Source organism: Hyla sarda, chromosome 6 (assembly GCF_029499605.1).
Source record: "Hyla sarda isolate aHylSar1 chromosome 6, aHylSar1.hap1, whole genome shotgun sequence".
NCBI classification, from domain to species: Eukaryota; Metazoa; Chordata; class Amphibia; order Anura; family Hylidae; genus Hyla; species Hyla sarda.
In genome coordinates this window covers 144,540,216-144,556,219 of record NC_079194.1, presented here as the reverse complement: position 1 = coordinate 144,556,219, position 16,004 = coordinate 144,540,216, and the positions used below count along the sequence as shown (strand labels likewise).

At 43.1% G+C, this 16,004-nt stretch overlaps 1 protein-coding gene across 2 annotated transcripts in view; it reads left to right on the top strand.

The window, feature by feature from the left end:
• Nucleotides 1–16,004, top strand: part of LOC130276291 (mixed lineage kinase domain-like protein) — an 82,140-nt gene that overhangs the window by 26,700 nt on the left and 39,436 nt on the right. For both annotated transcript variants that reach the window (XM_056525462.1, XM_056525463.1), the window contains exons 4-7: nucleotides 808–991; nucleotides 1,417–1,514; nucleotides 4,611–4,746; nucleotides 4,853–4,937. In XM_056525462.1, the coding sequence (XP_056381437.1) occupies nucleotides 808–991; nucleotides 1,417–1,514; nucleotides 4,611–4,746; nucleotides 4,853–4,937 (503 nt within the window). The remainder of the gene's footprint in view (nucleotides 1–807; nucleotides 992–1,416; nucleotides 1,515–4,610; nucleotides 4,747–4,852; nucleotides 4,938–16,004) is intronic.

Sequence of the window (16,004 nt, the reverse complement as noted above, 5' to 3'; positions counted from 1 at the left end):
AAAAGTGGAAACTTAGCCTCACGGTTCAGCCACAGCATTTCCACTTGTTAATTTGCAGAATTGTGTTTCTACAGCAAAATCTGCAATACTGCAGAATTATTATTATTGTAATTATTATTATTATTATTATGATTTTCATTATTTATTTACATTTCTGAAGTGAATGCGGAAAATCCTCAATAAGTCCATAGGGAACAACAACATATATTGACTGCGAGTTTGAAATGTGATATTTCTTAAAATCCTATTTGCATTGCTGGTACTGTAAGGCTCCTTTCACACTATGAAAAGGACCCGTTATATAACACCCGTTATAAAATCGCGGGCGATCGCAGGGTAAAATGGCCATTAGAAAAGCCCTAACTTACGTTAGTAAATGCCATTATAGTCTATGGGATTGTTGTAATACATGTTTTAACGCGTTCTCGCCCGTCATTCATAACGCCCGTTATTTTGGGACGGGAGATAGTAGCGGGAGAAATAGTGCATGCACTATCTCCCGTCCCAAAATAACGGGCGTTATGAATGACGGGCGAGAACGCGTTAAAACGTGTATTACAACAATCCCATAGACTATAATGGGATTTACTAACGTAAGTTAGGGCTTCTCTAATGGCCATTTTACCCCGCGCTCGCCCGCGATTTTATAACGGGTGTTATATAACGGGTCCTTTTCATAGTGTGAAAGGAGCCTAAGAACTACAGATTACTAACAAGCAAATCTACAGCATATGCAGCCCATGGGAAAGTTCCCTTCATGATATAGCTGATTGTTTTTTATCACAATATATTTGGTGCTTTCCACAGTACAGGCTGAAATATGTCGACCGTGGGATATAAAGGAGATTCGAGCTACAGATCTAAGGCGTGGGGACCTGATAGAGATCCCTGGCATGATGACCAGTGACAACCACAGTCTGTACTTAGGAGAATATCACAAGAGCCCTGTTGTGATCAAAGTCTTAAGAGGAGAGCTGAACAGAAACGATGAGTAAGTCCTGTGCAGAAATGCTATGCTTTTGATTACCTCATAATTAAAAATACATGTAAGAGAAATGGACCAAATATAGTCAACAGTAGGCTACATTTTGTCCATTAAACTCATTGAGCCTGCTGCCAGTAAGACAGGGTACATAACTTTATGACAGGTTTCTAATATACCTCTAGCCTACTGTTAGGCTAAGTGTCCACAGTGTTTGAGCCAAAGCCAGAAATGTATTGAAAAGGAATAGGACATATAAAGGAAGGACTTATATTTCTCCTCCCTTATGGATCCACTTCTGACTTTAGCTCAAAAACTGCAGTGGCAGTATTCCAAAAACTGTGAGATAAAAACCAAGTGGAATCCTAGCCTTACAAGCCATCCATCCAGCCACATCAAGTCATTTAACACACATGCTGATTTTCTATTTCTAGCTGTATAAGGAAGATTTTTCAATCAGAGAGTGAAACCATGAAAAGATATGAAAGCCCGAATATCTTACGCCTTTATGGCATCTGCATCGATAACTCAAGTGAGAAAACTATATCTACCGTATTCTCCTGCTCTGTCTTCTCTATTTTAGGTCTCTGCTGTCAAATATTGACAGTGTAAACTTACTCCAGTGGAATACAACTGGTGCCAGAAAGTTAAACAGATTTGTAAATTACTTATATTTAAAAATCTTAATCCTTTCAGTACTTATCAGCTGCTGTATACTACAGAGGAAGTAATATTTTTTTCTGGTGTTCTTTTCAGTCTGACCACAGTGCTCTCTGCTGACACCTCTGTCCATATCAGGAACTGTCCAGAGTAAAGCAAATCCCCATAGCAAACCTCTCCTGCTCTGGACAGTTCCTGACATAGACAGAGGTGTCAGCAGAGAGCACCGAGGTCAGACTGATAAGAACTCCAGAAAGAAAAGAACTTACTCAGCAGTATAAAGCAGCTGATAAGTACAGAAGGATTAAGATTTTTTAATAGAAATAATTTACAAATCTGAATCCAGGTAGAAAAAACAGACATGGTTGCACATCTACAATTTTGTATTATGATCTAATTGCTTCTCAGCATAATTTCAAAAACTAACAGGTTGTTAGTATACATTTTGATCAAAAGGTACAAAGCCCACTCGCCACGTCAAGGCCACCTATTAAGAGTGGGTCTCTAATGTCCCTAGCATAAAATGGTGTAGCACCGGGCGGCGCCCACCACCGCCGCAACACCAGTGCCCACAGGGGGAACGCCCCACTGGCAGAGAGGCCCCAGTGCCACCCAAACCAGTCTCCGGGCCACACACCCCACAGACACGGCGCCGCGGCTGCGACGGATGCCGCACAGCACCACACCAGTGTGAACAAGGTGTAACAGCTCACTTACCATGTGCTCCCAGTCAGACTGGGAGGCTGCTAGAAAATGAAAGGGCCATGTGTAGCTAACTACTTCTTATATAGGGTTGGGCTGAGGGGGTGGAGAGGAGTGCAGGCAAAGTGGTAAAAACAAAAAAAAGGAGAGGATAGAATTCACAATGTGAATCCAGGTAGAAAGAAAACAGACATGGCCGCACATCCACAATTTTGTATTATGATCTAATTGCTTCTCAGCATAATTTCAAAAACTAACAGGTTGTTAGTATACATTTTCCACTTGGCCTGCACTCCTCCCCACCCCCTCAGCCCAACCCTATATAAGTAGCAGCAGTCTGACTGGGAGAGCTTGATAAGTGTGCTGTTACACCTTGTTCACACTGGTGTGGCGCCGTGTCTGCGGGGAGGTGCGACCCATGGACTGGTTTAGGTGGCAATGGGGCTGCTCTGCCAGTGGGTCATTCCCCCTGTGGGCATTGGTGTCGCGGCGGTGGTGGGCGCCGCCCGATGCTACACCATTTTATGTTAGGGACCCACTCTTAATAGGTGGCCTTGACGTGGCGAGTGGGCTTTGTACCTTTTGATCAAAATGTATACTAACAACCTGTTCGTTTTTGAAATTATGCTGAAAAGCAATTAGATCATAATACAAAATTGTGGATGTGCGGCCATGTCTGTTTTTTCTACCTGGATTTTAATTTACAAATCTGTTTAACTTTCGGCACCAGTTGATTTACCAAAATCGAAAAGAACAGACAATGGCAAATCTGCCTACTGTTTATTCTACTTCCAATATAAGAACCTTCCTTAGGCAAGGTAACATGAAAAACCCGAGCTACAAATGCCCAACATAACACAAAGCAGATGAAAAGTATTAAAATCATCATCAGCACAATATGTGAAAAAACTATCAGATATGTATAAATGATATAATACCAATTACACATGTATATACAGTGAATAATAATAATAACAGTTATTACACATGTATGTAAATATTAGCAATAATCATACAGATTATATAATCATTATCACACATACATGAATGATATAATGATGAATTATCACAATGTATGCATATAATAAATATACATATACGTATATAGTAGTAATAATAATTATCGCATATGTATATAGTGGTAATAGTACTGTAGTAATAAAAAAATCCCACATGTATGCATATAATAATAATAATAATAATAATAATGTGATAACCACACATGTAAGCATATACAGTGGTCCCTCAACATATGATATTAATTGGTTCCACGAGAACCATCATATGTTGAAACCATCATATGTCGAGTACATATGTCTATGTGAAAATAGTAATTGGTTCTGGGGCCTCGGAACCATTGTATGTTGAATACATATCTCTATGGGAAACTGCTAATTGGTTCTGGGATGACCATTGTATGTGGAGTATATGGGGAGTGTTTAACAAACCAGGGTGCCTCCAGCTGTTGCACAACTACAACTCCCAGCATGCATGTACAGCCATTGACTGTCTGGGCATGCTGGGAGTTATAGTTTTGCAACAGCTGGAGGCACACTGATAGGGAAACATTGCTGTATGGGGTGTATTGTGTGTGTATATGTATTGTATGTGATGTGTGACATCGCATACAGTACTGTACAGTTCTTTAAATACCTTCAGGGGGGACAGAATGTCCTCCATTACGATCCTGCCGACTACAGCTCTATAGGAAAGGAAGGGGAGGGCAGCCAGCAGCTCATTGGATGCCTGCAGCAAGATGTTGCAGGCTATTGGCTATGGCTGCTCTGGGGGGGCGGGGCTTACACAGAGCTCACAGTGGAAGCCTCCGTGAGCTAGCAGGACAGCATGTGAGTAACAGGAGGCAGAACGGGGCACACGGGGCACATTAAACAACTATCTGTCAGTTACTGAAGTTGTCAGCGCTGTCAGATAGCTGTTTGTACGATGGACCCGACACACAGCAGCATCATATGTCGAGGCTGCCTTCAACATACGATGGGCTCTGAGAGGCCATCATATGTGGAAATGATCATATGTCGGGGCCATCATAAGTCGAGGGATCACTGTAGTAGTAATAATAAAAATAATAACCAGCATCACATTTGTATGGATAAAACACCTTGAAAGTAGTCCAGGTCCTGGCAGGCACAACAGTATTGTCTTTTTCCTCCTTTGTAAGTGGACTTTCTTCTCATCCTATCTCCTTCTACTCTCTTTCCAACTGTTTCTACTTTTGGAGTTTAATATCTCATCTTCTTTGGTCCAGGCAGAGACCCCTGCTACTCCCTTGTGATGGAATATTGTGACAAAGGGACACTGAGAGAGCTGCTAAGACGAGAGCCAGGATTGTCATGGGAGCGCCGCATCCAAATGTCCCTAGATGTGGCCAGAGCCTTATACCGGTGCTGTATCTCACTAGTCACAGGCTACTACACTGGTCTTCTCGGCTGGAGATGATCTGCACATAGAAATCCCTCTCTTGCTAATAATTGTAATTTTCTTTTTAAGGTTACATCAGACAGAGAGGAAAGCCGTTCTACACGGGAGCCTGAACAGCTCCAAGTTCTTGGTGGATGGGATGTACAGTGTGAAGGTAATATAATTTTTTAGTTATTATTGTTATGTTATTGTACAATTTCTATAAAGTGTAATTCCAGTACAAAGAATGAACCTGAAGCTTTCCTCCAGAAGCATGCTTTTCATGACTGCCATGGTGTTACTTACCTGAATAGCTTCATTCCATGCTCCATTTCAGCTATGACAACCTTAGCCCCTTAAGGACATAGCATTTTTCAGTTTTTGCATTTTCGTTTTTTCCTCCAAAACCTTTTAAAAATCATAACCCTTTCAATTTTCCACCAAAAATCCATATGATGGCTTATTTTTTGCGCCACCAATTCTACTGTGTAATTACATCAGTCATTTTCCTCAAAAATCTACCGCAAAATAAAAAAATTATAATTTTGCGTCAAAATTTTAAAAAAAAACGCCATTTTGTAAATTTTGGGGGCTTCCGTTTATACGCAGTATATTTTGGGTAAAAATGACACCTTCTCTTTAATCTGTAGGTCCATATGATTAAAATGATACCCTACTTATATAGGTTTGATTTTGTCTTACTTCTTAAAGGGGTATTCCAGGAAAACACTCTTTTTTTTTATATCAACTGGCTCCAGAAAGTTAAACAGATTTGTAAATTACGTCTATTAAAAAATCTTAATTCTTTCAATAATTATTAGCTGCTGAAGTATAGTTGTTGTTTTCTGTCTGGCAACAGCGCTCTCTGCTGACATCTCTGCTTGTCTCGGGAACTGCAAGTAGAAGAGGTTTGCAATGGGGATTTGCTTCTAAACTGGGCAGTTCCCGAGACACGTGTCATCAGAGAGCACTTAGAAAGAAAAGAACAACTCAACTTCAGCAGCTCATAAGTACTAAAAGGATTAAGATTTTTTAATAGAAGTAATTTACAAATCTGTTTAACTTTTTGGAGCCAGTTGATATATAAAAAATAGTTTTTTCCTGGATAACCCTTTTAATCATAACTACATGCACGAAAATTTATACGTTTAAAAATGTCCTATTCTGAGCCCTTTAACTTTTTAATTTTTCCGCATATGGGGATTTATGAGGGCTCATTTTTTGCGCTGTGATCTGAAGTTTTTATCGATAACTTTTTTGTTTTGATGGAACTTTTTGATTGCTTTTTATTCATTTTTTTTATGGTATAAAAAGTGACCAAAAACGCAATTTTTGGACTTTGGAATTTTTTACGTGTACCCCAATGACCATGTGGTTTAATTAACGATATACATTTATAGTTTGAACATTTATGCACATGGCAATACCACTTGTTTATATTTATTTTCATTTATATAGGTTTTTTTTGGGGGGGGGTTTATGGCAAAAGGGAGATGATTCAGACTTTTATTAGGGAAGGGGTTAAATCCCATTTATTGACACTTTATTTTATTTTAACTTTTTTTTTTTTGCAATATCATAGCCCCCATAGGGGACTACAACATTGCACACACTGATTTCCTACACTGATCACTGCCGTGCAGTAGCATGGCATTGATCAGTATTATCGCTGCACGACTGCTCCTGCCTGGATCTCATTAAGCGATCAGACAGCGAGGAGGCACATAGGGATCCTCCTCGCGTCCTACAAGCTGTTCGGGATGCCGCAATTTCGGCCGATTGAGCACGACTGAGCTGCCGGGAAGGTTTCACTTTCACTTCAGACGCGGTGATCAATTTTGATTGCCGCGTCTGAGGGGTTAATACCGGGCATCATAGTGATCGGTGATGTCCAGTATTAGCCGCGGGTTCCGGCCATTGATGGCTGCTGGGACGTGACCCCGCGTTCTATCGAGGGAGCTAATGCAGGACTTAAATATACGTCCTGCGTCGTTAAAGGGGTACTCCGGTGGAAAACTATTTTTTTCAAATCAACTGGTGCCAGAAAGGTTAACAGATATGTAAATGACTTCTATTTAAAAATCATAATCCTTCCAGTACTTATCAGCTGCTGTATACTACAGAGGAAATGGAGTTGTTCTTTTCTGTCTGACCACAGTGCTCTCACCTCTGGCCATGTCAAGAACTGTCCAAAGCAGCATAGGTTTACTATGGGGATTTGCTCCTACTCTGGACAGTTCCTGACACAGACAGAGGTGTCAGCAGTGAACGGTGGGACAGAAATGAACAACTCATTAGTATACTACAGCTGATAAGTACTAGAAGGATTAAGATTTTTTTAATAGAAGTAATTTACAAATCTGTTTAATTTACCGGAGCCAGTTGATATGAAAAAAAAAAAAAAAATAGTTTTCCACTGGATACCCCTTTAAATGGGCACTGTCAGATACAAAAACTTTTTATATGTTGCACATCTTGGCAAAACATAACCTTTCTAATATACTGTAATGACTCTTCCGTGTTTGACCCGAAGGGTTACTTCCCTGTGTTTTGGCTTGGCCTGGTTGCTTGGCTATGCCCTAGCCAATCTGGGCTGTGAGTAGCTAACCAGGCTAAGCCTGCACCTGTGGGCTTTGCTACTTTTTTTATTTTTATTTTTTTTTTTTTTTAATCTTTCTTCTATTTTTTCAATTTTTCCATCTTAAATACATCTTTAGCAACATATATAAAGAGAATTCACAAAACAAGACGAAAAACAAATAAAACATTATAAAGACATCACAGTGATTGCAAAGGGGGAAAAAAAAAGGAAAGGGAAAGGGGGGGGGGGAAATTAAATCTACAAAGCCATAATTGTGGCTACAAAGCCATAAATTCAAACCATTTCGCCCAAGATCTATTAAACTGAAAAAATTGATTAGAAGCATTACTAATTCCAATCATTTTTTAAGGAACCTGTGTTTTTTAATGTTGGGGCTATAAACCGAGACTGCACATTATTGAGCATACAGATCAATATTACCGTATTTATCGGTGTATAACACGCACTTTTTAGGCAAAAATTTTAGCCTAAAGTCTACCTGCGTGTTATACGCCGATAAGCCGCTGCAGTTCAATGATTTAAAGCGGGCGCTTTAAATCAATGAACTGCAGTTGCTTTGCAGGTGCAGAGACGGCCACCTCTGCCGGCTTCTCTGCCCCTGCCTGTCCTGGGGTCTAGAGCCCTGCTGCCGGCCCTTCTCTCCCCCTGGCTATCGGTGCCGCTGCCCGTTCCCTCCCCCTGACTATCGGTGCCGGTGCCCCATTGCCGGCGCCAATAGCCAGGGGGAGAGAAGCAGCACTGGCAATGGGGCAGCGGCACCGATAGGGGGAGAGAACGGGCAGCGGCGCAAATAGCCAGCGGGAGAGAAGCGGCGGCAACAGGGCTCTAGACCCCAGGAAAGGCAGGGGGAGAGAAGCCGGCAGCGACGGCCCCTCTCCCCCTGCCTTTCCTGGTGGTGTATCGGGGTATACGCATGCACACACACGCACCCTCATATATCACCCATCCCTATCTATAATCTGCTGCTGTACTGAAATTGCCACCGTATCTCGAAATAAAATAGATACCCCTCCTTTTTTGCATACTGCTGGTGCTGAGACTATTATAGGGTATGTTATAATTTTAAATCTATGTATATTATCTTCATTTAAATGCGTTTCTTGAATACAGCAGACATCCGCCTGCTGAGTACAAATTTCCTTATATAATAAAGATCTTTTGTATACTGAGTTTAGCCCTTTCACATTGTGTGATAATACTGTATCTAAATTGTCATACTGATATGACATTATATGCTGTTTCCTTCCTTTTGTAATCATATAAATAACTGTTAAGTTTTGTACTGACCTTGAAGATACTGGCCCCCTCCCACCGGAAAGCATATCTGAGACGTACCAAGGTCTAAAGAAAAAGATTTTCAAGAACTTGACAAAAATAGGCATAACATGCGAAAATAATACATTTAAAGGGGAAAGAAAAAGAAATAACATATGCAATCACTGTCATATTTTCCACAGATGTGATTGAATTCACACATAAACAAATACGCAAACAAATAAACATTTTCACAAATAAAAACGATCAAACATAATATGACGTTCGTAATTTCTTACACCCTTAGATGGTAATTTGGAAATCACCCAAATACTACTATATTGGCATCCTAAGAGTCCAATTCAACTTTATGCGGCTCTATATTAACCACTTAATGACCAGGCCATTTTACACCTTAAGGACCGGAGCGTTTTTTGCAATTCTGACCACTGTCACTTTAAACATTAATAACTCTGGAATGCTTTTAGTTATCATTCTGATTCTGAGATTGTTTTTTCGTGACATATTCGACTTTAACTTAGTGGTAAAATTTTATGGTAACTTGCATCCTTTCTTGGTGAAAAATCCCAAAAAATTTAAAAAAAAAAAAGAAAATTTTGCATGTTTCTAACTTTGAAGCTCTCTGCTTGTAAGGAAAATGGATATTCAAAATAAAACATTTTTGGGTTCACATATACAATATGTCTACTTTATGTTTGCATCATAAAATTTATGAGTTTTTACTTTTGGAAGACACCAGAGGGCTTCAAAGTTCAGCAGCAATTTGGAAATTTTTCACAAAATTTAGAAACTCGCTATGACATTCAATAAGTGTATTAACCCTTTAGGTGTTTCACAGGAATAACAGCAAAGTGAAGGAGAAAATTCACAATCTTCATTTTTTACACTCGCATGTTCTTGTAGACCAAATTTTTGAATTTTTGCAATTGGTAGAAAGGAGAAAGGAGATTTTTGCTTGTGTTTGAAACCCAATTTCTCTCGAGTAAGCACATACCTCATATGTCTATGTTAATTGTTCGGCGGGCGCAGTAGAGGGCTCAGAAGGGAAGGAGCGACAAATGGTTTTTTGGGGGCATGTCACCTTTAGGAAGCCCCTATGGTGCCAGGACAGCAAAAAAAATAACACATGGCATACCATTTTGGAAATTAGACCCCTCGGGGAACGTAACAAGGGGTAAAGTGAACCTTAATACCCCACAGGTGATTCACGACTTTTGCATATGTAAAAAAAAAAAAATGTTTTACCTAAAATGCTTGGTTTCCCAAAATGTTTAGATTTTTTAAAAGGATAATAGCAGAAAATACCCCCCAAAATTTGAAGCCCAATTTCTCCCGATTCAGAAAACACCCCATATGGGGGTGAAAAGTGCTCTGCTGGCGCACTACAGGTCTCAGAAGAGAAGGAGTCACATTTGGCTTTTTGAAAGCAAATTTTTCTCTCGGGGCATGCCGCATTTAGGAAGCCCCTATGGTGCCAGGACAGCAAAAAAAAAAAACACATGGCATACTATTTTGGAAACTAGACCCCTCGGGGAATGTAACAAGGGGTAATGTGAACCTTAATACCCCACAGGTGATTCACAACTTTTGCATATGTAAAAAAAAATTTATTACCTAAAATGCTTGGTTTCCCAAAAATTTTACATTTTTAAAAAGGGTAATAGCAGAAAATACCCCCCATAATTTGTAACACAATTTCTCCCGAGTACGGCGATACCCCATATGTGGCCCTAAACTGTTGCCCTGAAATACGACAGGGCTCCAAAGTGAGAGCGCCATGCGCATTTGAGGCCTAAATTAGGGACTTGCATAGGGGTGGACATAGGGGTATTCTCCGCCACTGATTCCCAAACAGGGTGCCTCCAGCTATTGTAAAAGTCCCAGCATGCCTGGACAGTCAGTGGCTGTCTGGTAATACTGGGAGTAGTTGTTTTGCAACAGCTGGAGGCTCCGTTTTGGAAACAGTGGCGTACCAGACGTTTTTCATTTTTATTGGGGAGGGGGGCTGTGTAGGGGTATGTGTATATGTAGTGTTTTTTACTTTTTATTTTATTTTGTGGTAGTGTAGTGTAGTGTTTTTAGGGTACAGTCGCACGGGCGGGGGGTTCACAGTAGTTTCTCGCTGGCAGTTTGAGCTGCAGCAGAAAATTTGCCGCAGCTCAAACTTGCAGCCGGATACTTACTGTAATCCTCCGCCCATGTGAGTGTACCCTGTACATTCACATTGGGGGGGGGGGGGGGGGCGAACATCCAGCTGTTGCAAAACTACAACTCCCAGCATGTACGGTCTATCAGTGCATGCTGGGAGTTGTAGTTTTGCAACAGCTGGAGGCACACTGGTTGTGAAACACTGAGTTTGGCAACAAACTCAGTGTTTTGCAACCAGTGTGCCTTCAGCTGTTGCAAAAGCTACAACCCCCAGCATGTACGGACAGCGGAAGGGCATGCTGGGTGTTGTAGTTATGCAACAGCGGGAGGCATACTACTTTGGCTGGGGATGCTGGGGATTGTAGTTATGCAACAGCTGGAGACACACTGGTTTGCTACTTAACTCAGTGTGCCTTCAGCTGTTGCAAAACTAAAACTCTCAGCAGTCACCGACAGCCAACGGGCATGCTGGGAGTTGTAGTTATGCAACCAGCAGATGCACCACTACAACTCCTAGCATGCACTTTAGCTGTTTGTGCAAGCTGGGAGTTGTAGTTACACAACAGCTGAAGGTACACTTTTCCATAGAAAGAATGTGCCTCCAGCTGTTGCAAAACCATAAGTCCCAGCATGCCCATAAGGGAATGCTGGGAGTTGTGGTGGTCTGCCTCCTCCTGTTGCATAACTACAGCTCCCAGCATGCCCTTTTTGCATGCTGGGAGCTGTTGCTAAGCAACAGCAGGAGGCTGTCACTCACCTCCTGCTGCTGCTGCTTGATCGACGCTGCAGGTCAGTCCCGCCGCCGCCGCTGTCGTCGCTCCTGGGGCCCCGATCCTAACATTAACGCCGGGGATCGGGGTCCCCAGCACGAGGGGTGCACGTCCCGCACCCGCTCACGTCCTCCGGAAGAGGGGCGGAGCGGGTGCGCGAGTGACACGGGAATCCGGCCGACGAATCAGGGCGATCGTCAGGTGGCACCAGTGCCACCTCACCCCTGCAGGCTCTGGCCTTTCGGGGCCGTCTCTGACGGCCCCGATCAGCCAGTAATTCCGGGTCACTGGAGACCCGATTGACCCGGAATCGCCGCAGATCGCTGGATTGAATTGTCCAGCGATCTGCGGCCATCGCCGACATGGGGGGGCATAATGACCCCCCTGGGCGATATGCCGCGATGCCTGCTGAACGATTTCAGCAGGCATCGGGCACCGGCTCCCCTCCGGCTAGCGGAGGGGGGCCGGGAATGGACAGGACGTACTCCTACGTCCTCGGTCCTTAAGGACTCGGAAACGGGGGCGTAGGAGTACGTCCATTGTCCTTAAGGGGTTAAAGGGGTACTCCGGTGGTCAATTTTTTTGACTATATGGCATATGTAAGTTTTGTTTTTTTGCAATATACATGTGTTATATGTTTTGGCAGCATGTGTGTGTTTTTTTTACCCGTTTGTTGGGCAGGAAGTTCTGTAGTTCAGAGGGTTTTCTTTTACTGTTGTCCACAGTTCTGAGTCTGTTGTGGACAAGATGTCACAGCTTTTTTTTTTCTCTGTCTGCATGAAAAATAAGCCACACCCCCTCATCTCATCCAGCTGAGTACACAGCTCCTCCGCTACCCTCCCCCCTGTTCTGTATTCTAAGCCTAGCCTATTCAACATACACGTTACACCAGTGCTTCCCAACCAGTGTGCCTCCAGCTGTTGCAAAACTACAACTCCTAGCATGCCCAAAGGCTGTCAGGGCATTCTGGGAGTTGTACTTTTGCAACACCTGGAGGCACCCTTGTTGGGAAACACTGGAGGTGCGGTAAACTACAACCCCCAGGAGACTACAGAGGCAGCATGCTGGTGTTATACCAGACTGAAGACTCCTGAATGACACATGCTGGGAGTTGTAGTCCCTTTTGTGTGTGTATGATAGTGTATCCCAACCAAGGCTGATTATATTAGTGTGCTGTGTATAAGGGGGCCGAAAATAGTAGGGTGGGTAAAGGGCGGAACAAACAAACAAAACAAAAAAAGGAGCCGCCCCAAACCAGCAAGGCATGTGGCATGCTGGGATTTGTAGTTTTCAGCACAGCAAGAAACAGGCAATAGAAGCAAAGATAGCAAAACAAAGTGGGGGATAAAAAGATGACAAAGAACGGAAATAGAGTAGGCTAAACAACAAGAATAGAAATGAAACAAAACAAGTAGGGTAAGTCAAAAATGGAAAAACACGTTGACCACCGGAGTACCCCTTTAAAGCTAACTTTTAGCTCGGTGACCTTTAAATTGTTCAGTTCCATTATGGTCCTTGTATTGTTTTCTATTTTCCAAGTGATTTATTTTTTCCCTTAAATTGAACTGTGGACCATTCTGTCGCTACATATGGCAGTGGTTCCTTCCTTTGGACTAAGTTCATCTCATCCCTGGGCATTAATTCCCATTCTTGGCAGAGAGCTGTTAAAGGGGTACTGCGCCCCTGGCATCTTATCCCCTATCCAAAGGATAGGGGATAAGATGTTAGATCGCCGCAGTCCCGCTGCTGGAGAGCCCCGGGATCCCCACTGCGGCACCCCGCTATCATTACAGCACAGAGCGAGTTCGCTCTGTGCGTAATGACGGGCGATACAGGGGCCGGAGCAGAGTGACGTCATGGCTCCGCCCCTCATGACATCACGGCCTGTCCCCTTAATGCAAGTCTATGGCAGGGGGCGTGATGACCGCCACACCCCCTCCCATAGACTTGTATTGACGGGGGCGGGCCGTGACGTCATGAGGGGCGGAGCCGTGACGTAACAATGCTCCGGCCCCTGTATTACCCGTCATTACGTGCAGAGCGATCTCGCAGCGGGGTGCTGCAGCAGCGATCCCCGGGGTCCCCAGCAGCGGGACCCCGGCCATCTGACATCTTAGGGGATAAGATGTCTAGGGGCGGAGTACCCCTTTAAGGCTTTTGGGGTAAGTGCTACATGTTTCTTCCCTTTATATGTGATTATCACTTTTACCTGAAATCCCCATTTGTACTGAACGCCATGCTCACGTAAGAGACGCGTTCTGTTAGCGAACTCTCTGCGCTTAATCATTGTCGCAGCCGACAGATCTGTAAAGACATGAATGTTTTTCAAATGGTGCACCATCTGTATAGGGTTCCTAGAGGCAATCAAGATTTTCTCTTTAATATGGTAGAAGTGCATCCTTAAAATTGTAGGCGGCAGGCGGTTGACTCTGTCCATTATCATGTCTAATGGGGATAGCTCTGGTACTAGAGTAGTAAAGTATTCCTCCAAGAAGGGTTCCAAGTCCCCCTGTTTTACTGAATCAGGGATCCCTCTTACTCGAAGGTTATTCCTTCTTGAGCGGTCTTCCATTTCAGTTATCTTAGATTTAAAATATTCCACTTCCCCTTTTAGGATATCTACAGACTCCACTACTTTATTGTGAGCTAAAGAGTATTCTTTCATTTTTTGCTCCACATGAGCAGTGCGTGACCCCAGTGATTGTATCTCATGTTGTATCGTCATTACTGCAGCTTGTAATACACTTGTAAATAATAATTGTAATTCTGTCAACATTTCTCTCATAGAGCTTTCAGAGACCGGAGTAGTTTCCGTGCTTCTTATGATATCTATATGGCGTGGCTTATCGGCAGGTTTGTTAGATATCATAGAGTCTTGCTGCTCCAGATCCTGTAAAGAGCTTTTAAGAGGCAGCGAGGGAAATAATGAGCTTTGTTTAACCTTTACTCTAGCTGCAGGGCTAAAAGCTACAAGTGCTGATAAGTTTGCTAACGTGGGGACTTTTCATTAGTTTCTCGCTTATCAGAGTAATAGTGTTAATCTCCATATTGCCACAGTTTTCCACTTTATCTGCCCTTAGTGCATCAGCTCTTAGTATCTCCTCATTACAGTTGTATGATTTTAAACTCCCCTCTTTCTTTTCCGTATTGCCCCCATTAGCGCTTACCAGCACTGCTGCATCATTATCGACACTGCCGCATTCCAGGTCTTTCACGTCCAAAAGTCCCATGTCGCTAGTTGTGCCACAGTTCGCGTTTTCAATCTCTGTGCCGCTAGCAGCCCCTCTCTCTCCGTTCGCCAGCTTTCCCGGCGCTCTCCACGAGCCAATTGCCAGACAGCCGGCTTTGGGCTCTCCTCCGGGAGCTCCGGAATCTCTGCTCCTCTGCCCATCTCGTGCGCATGCACCGGACGGCGTCACTTCCTCCAACACCGCGCTCCATAGTTCGGCGTTCCTCCATCCAGGGCTGCAACGCTTCGTCCCCGCATGTTGTCACCTCTCCCGACTGGTGAGTACAAGCTCGAAACCTTTACAGGACTGTTCTTATTTTTTGTCTGATGCAAGTCATTTTCATACAATCTTTTCAAGCTTGCCACCAAGGTTTCCCACTTATGTTAGCCGCCTCAGCAGGTTTTACAGCCGGAGATTCAATGGTACTGCTATACTCTCACCATGCAGCAGCCGCCGCCATGCTCAGATAGCCACACCCCCTCTACTAACATGTCAAGTTTTGATCAGCTACTTAAAGGGGTACTCGGGTGGAAAACTGGTGGTGCCAGAAAGTTAAACAGATTTGTAAATTACTTCTATTTAAAAATCTGAATCCTTTCAGTACTTATCAGCTGTATGCTACAGAGGAAATTATTTTCTTTTTGAATTTCCTGTCCATGTCAGCAACTGTCCAGAGCAGCATAAGTTTGCTATGGGGATTTTCTCCTGCTCTGGACAGTTCCTGATACGGCATCAGGTGTCAGCAGAGAGCACTGTGGACAAGACAAAAAATTCAAAAAGAAAAGAATTTCCTCTGTAGCATACAGCTGCTAATAAGTACTGGATTTTTTTTAAATAAGTAATTTACAAATCTGTTTAACTTTCTGGCACCAGTTGATTAAAAAAAAATTTTTTTTTCCACCGGAGTACCCCTTTAAGTCCAGCGCACACTGTTTGCAGTTGCCAGTGAAAGAAGGGGTTAATTCTGTGTATTGATCTTAGCTCAGCTTTTGACTTTTCTTCTGTTCTTGTGTATTGTTACCTCGCTATCTCCTGTTGCTGACTTGACTGTGAGTTTGTTTAGATTTACTTTTCTTATTTTTGTGTTCCTCGACTCCTTCTGTATTGTATTTTATTGTTTTGACTCTGTCCGTCCGTGCACGTATATAGGTAGGGAATGTCCTTGTGGTTGTGGACCCGTTATTTAAGAAGGGTATGCAAGTAGGCAGGGACAGAGG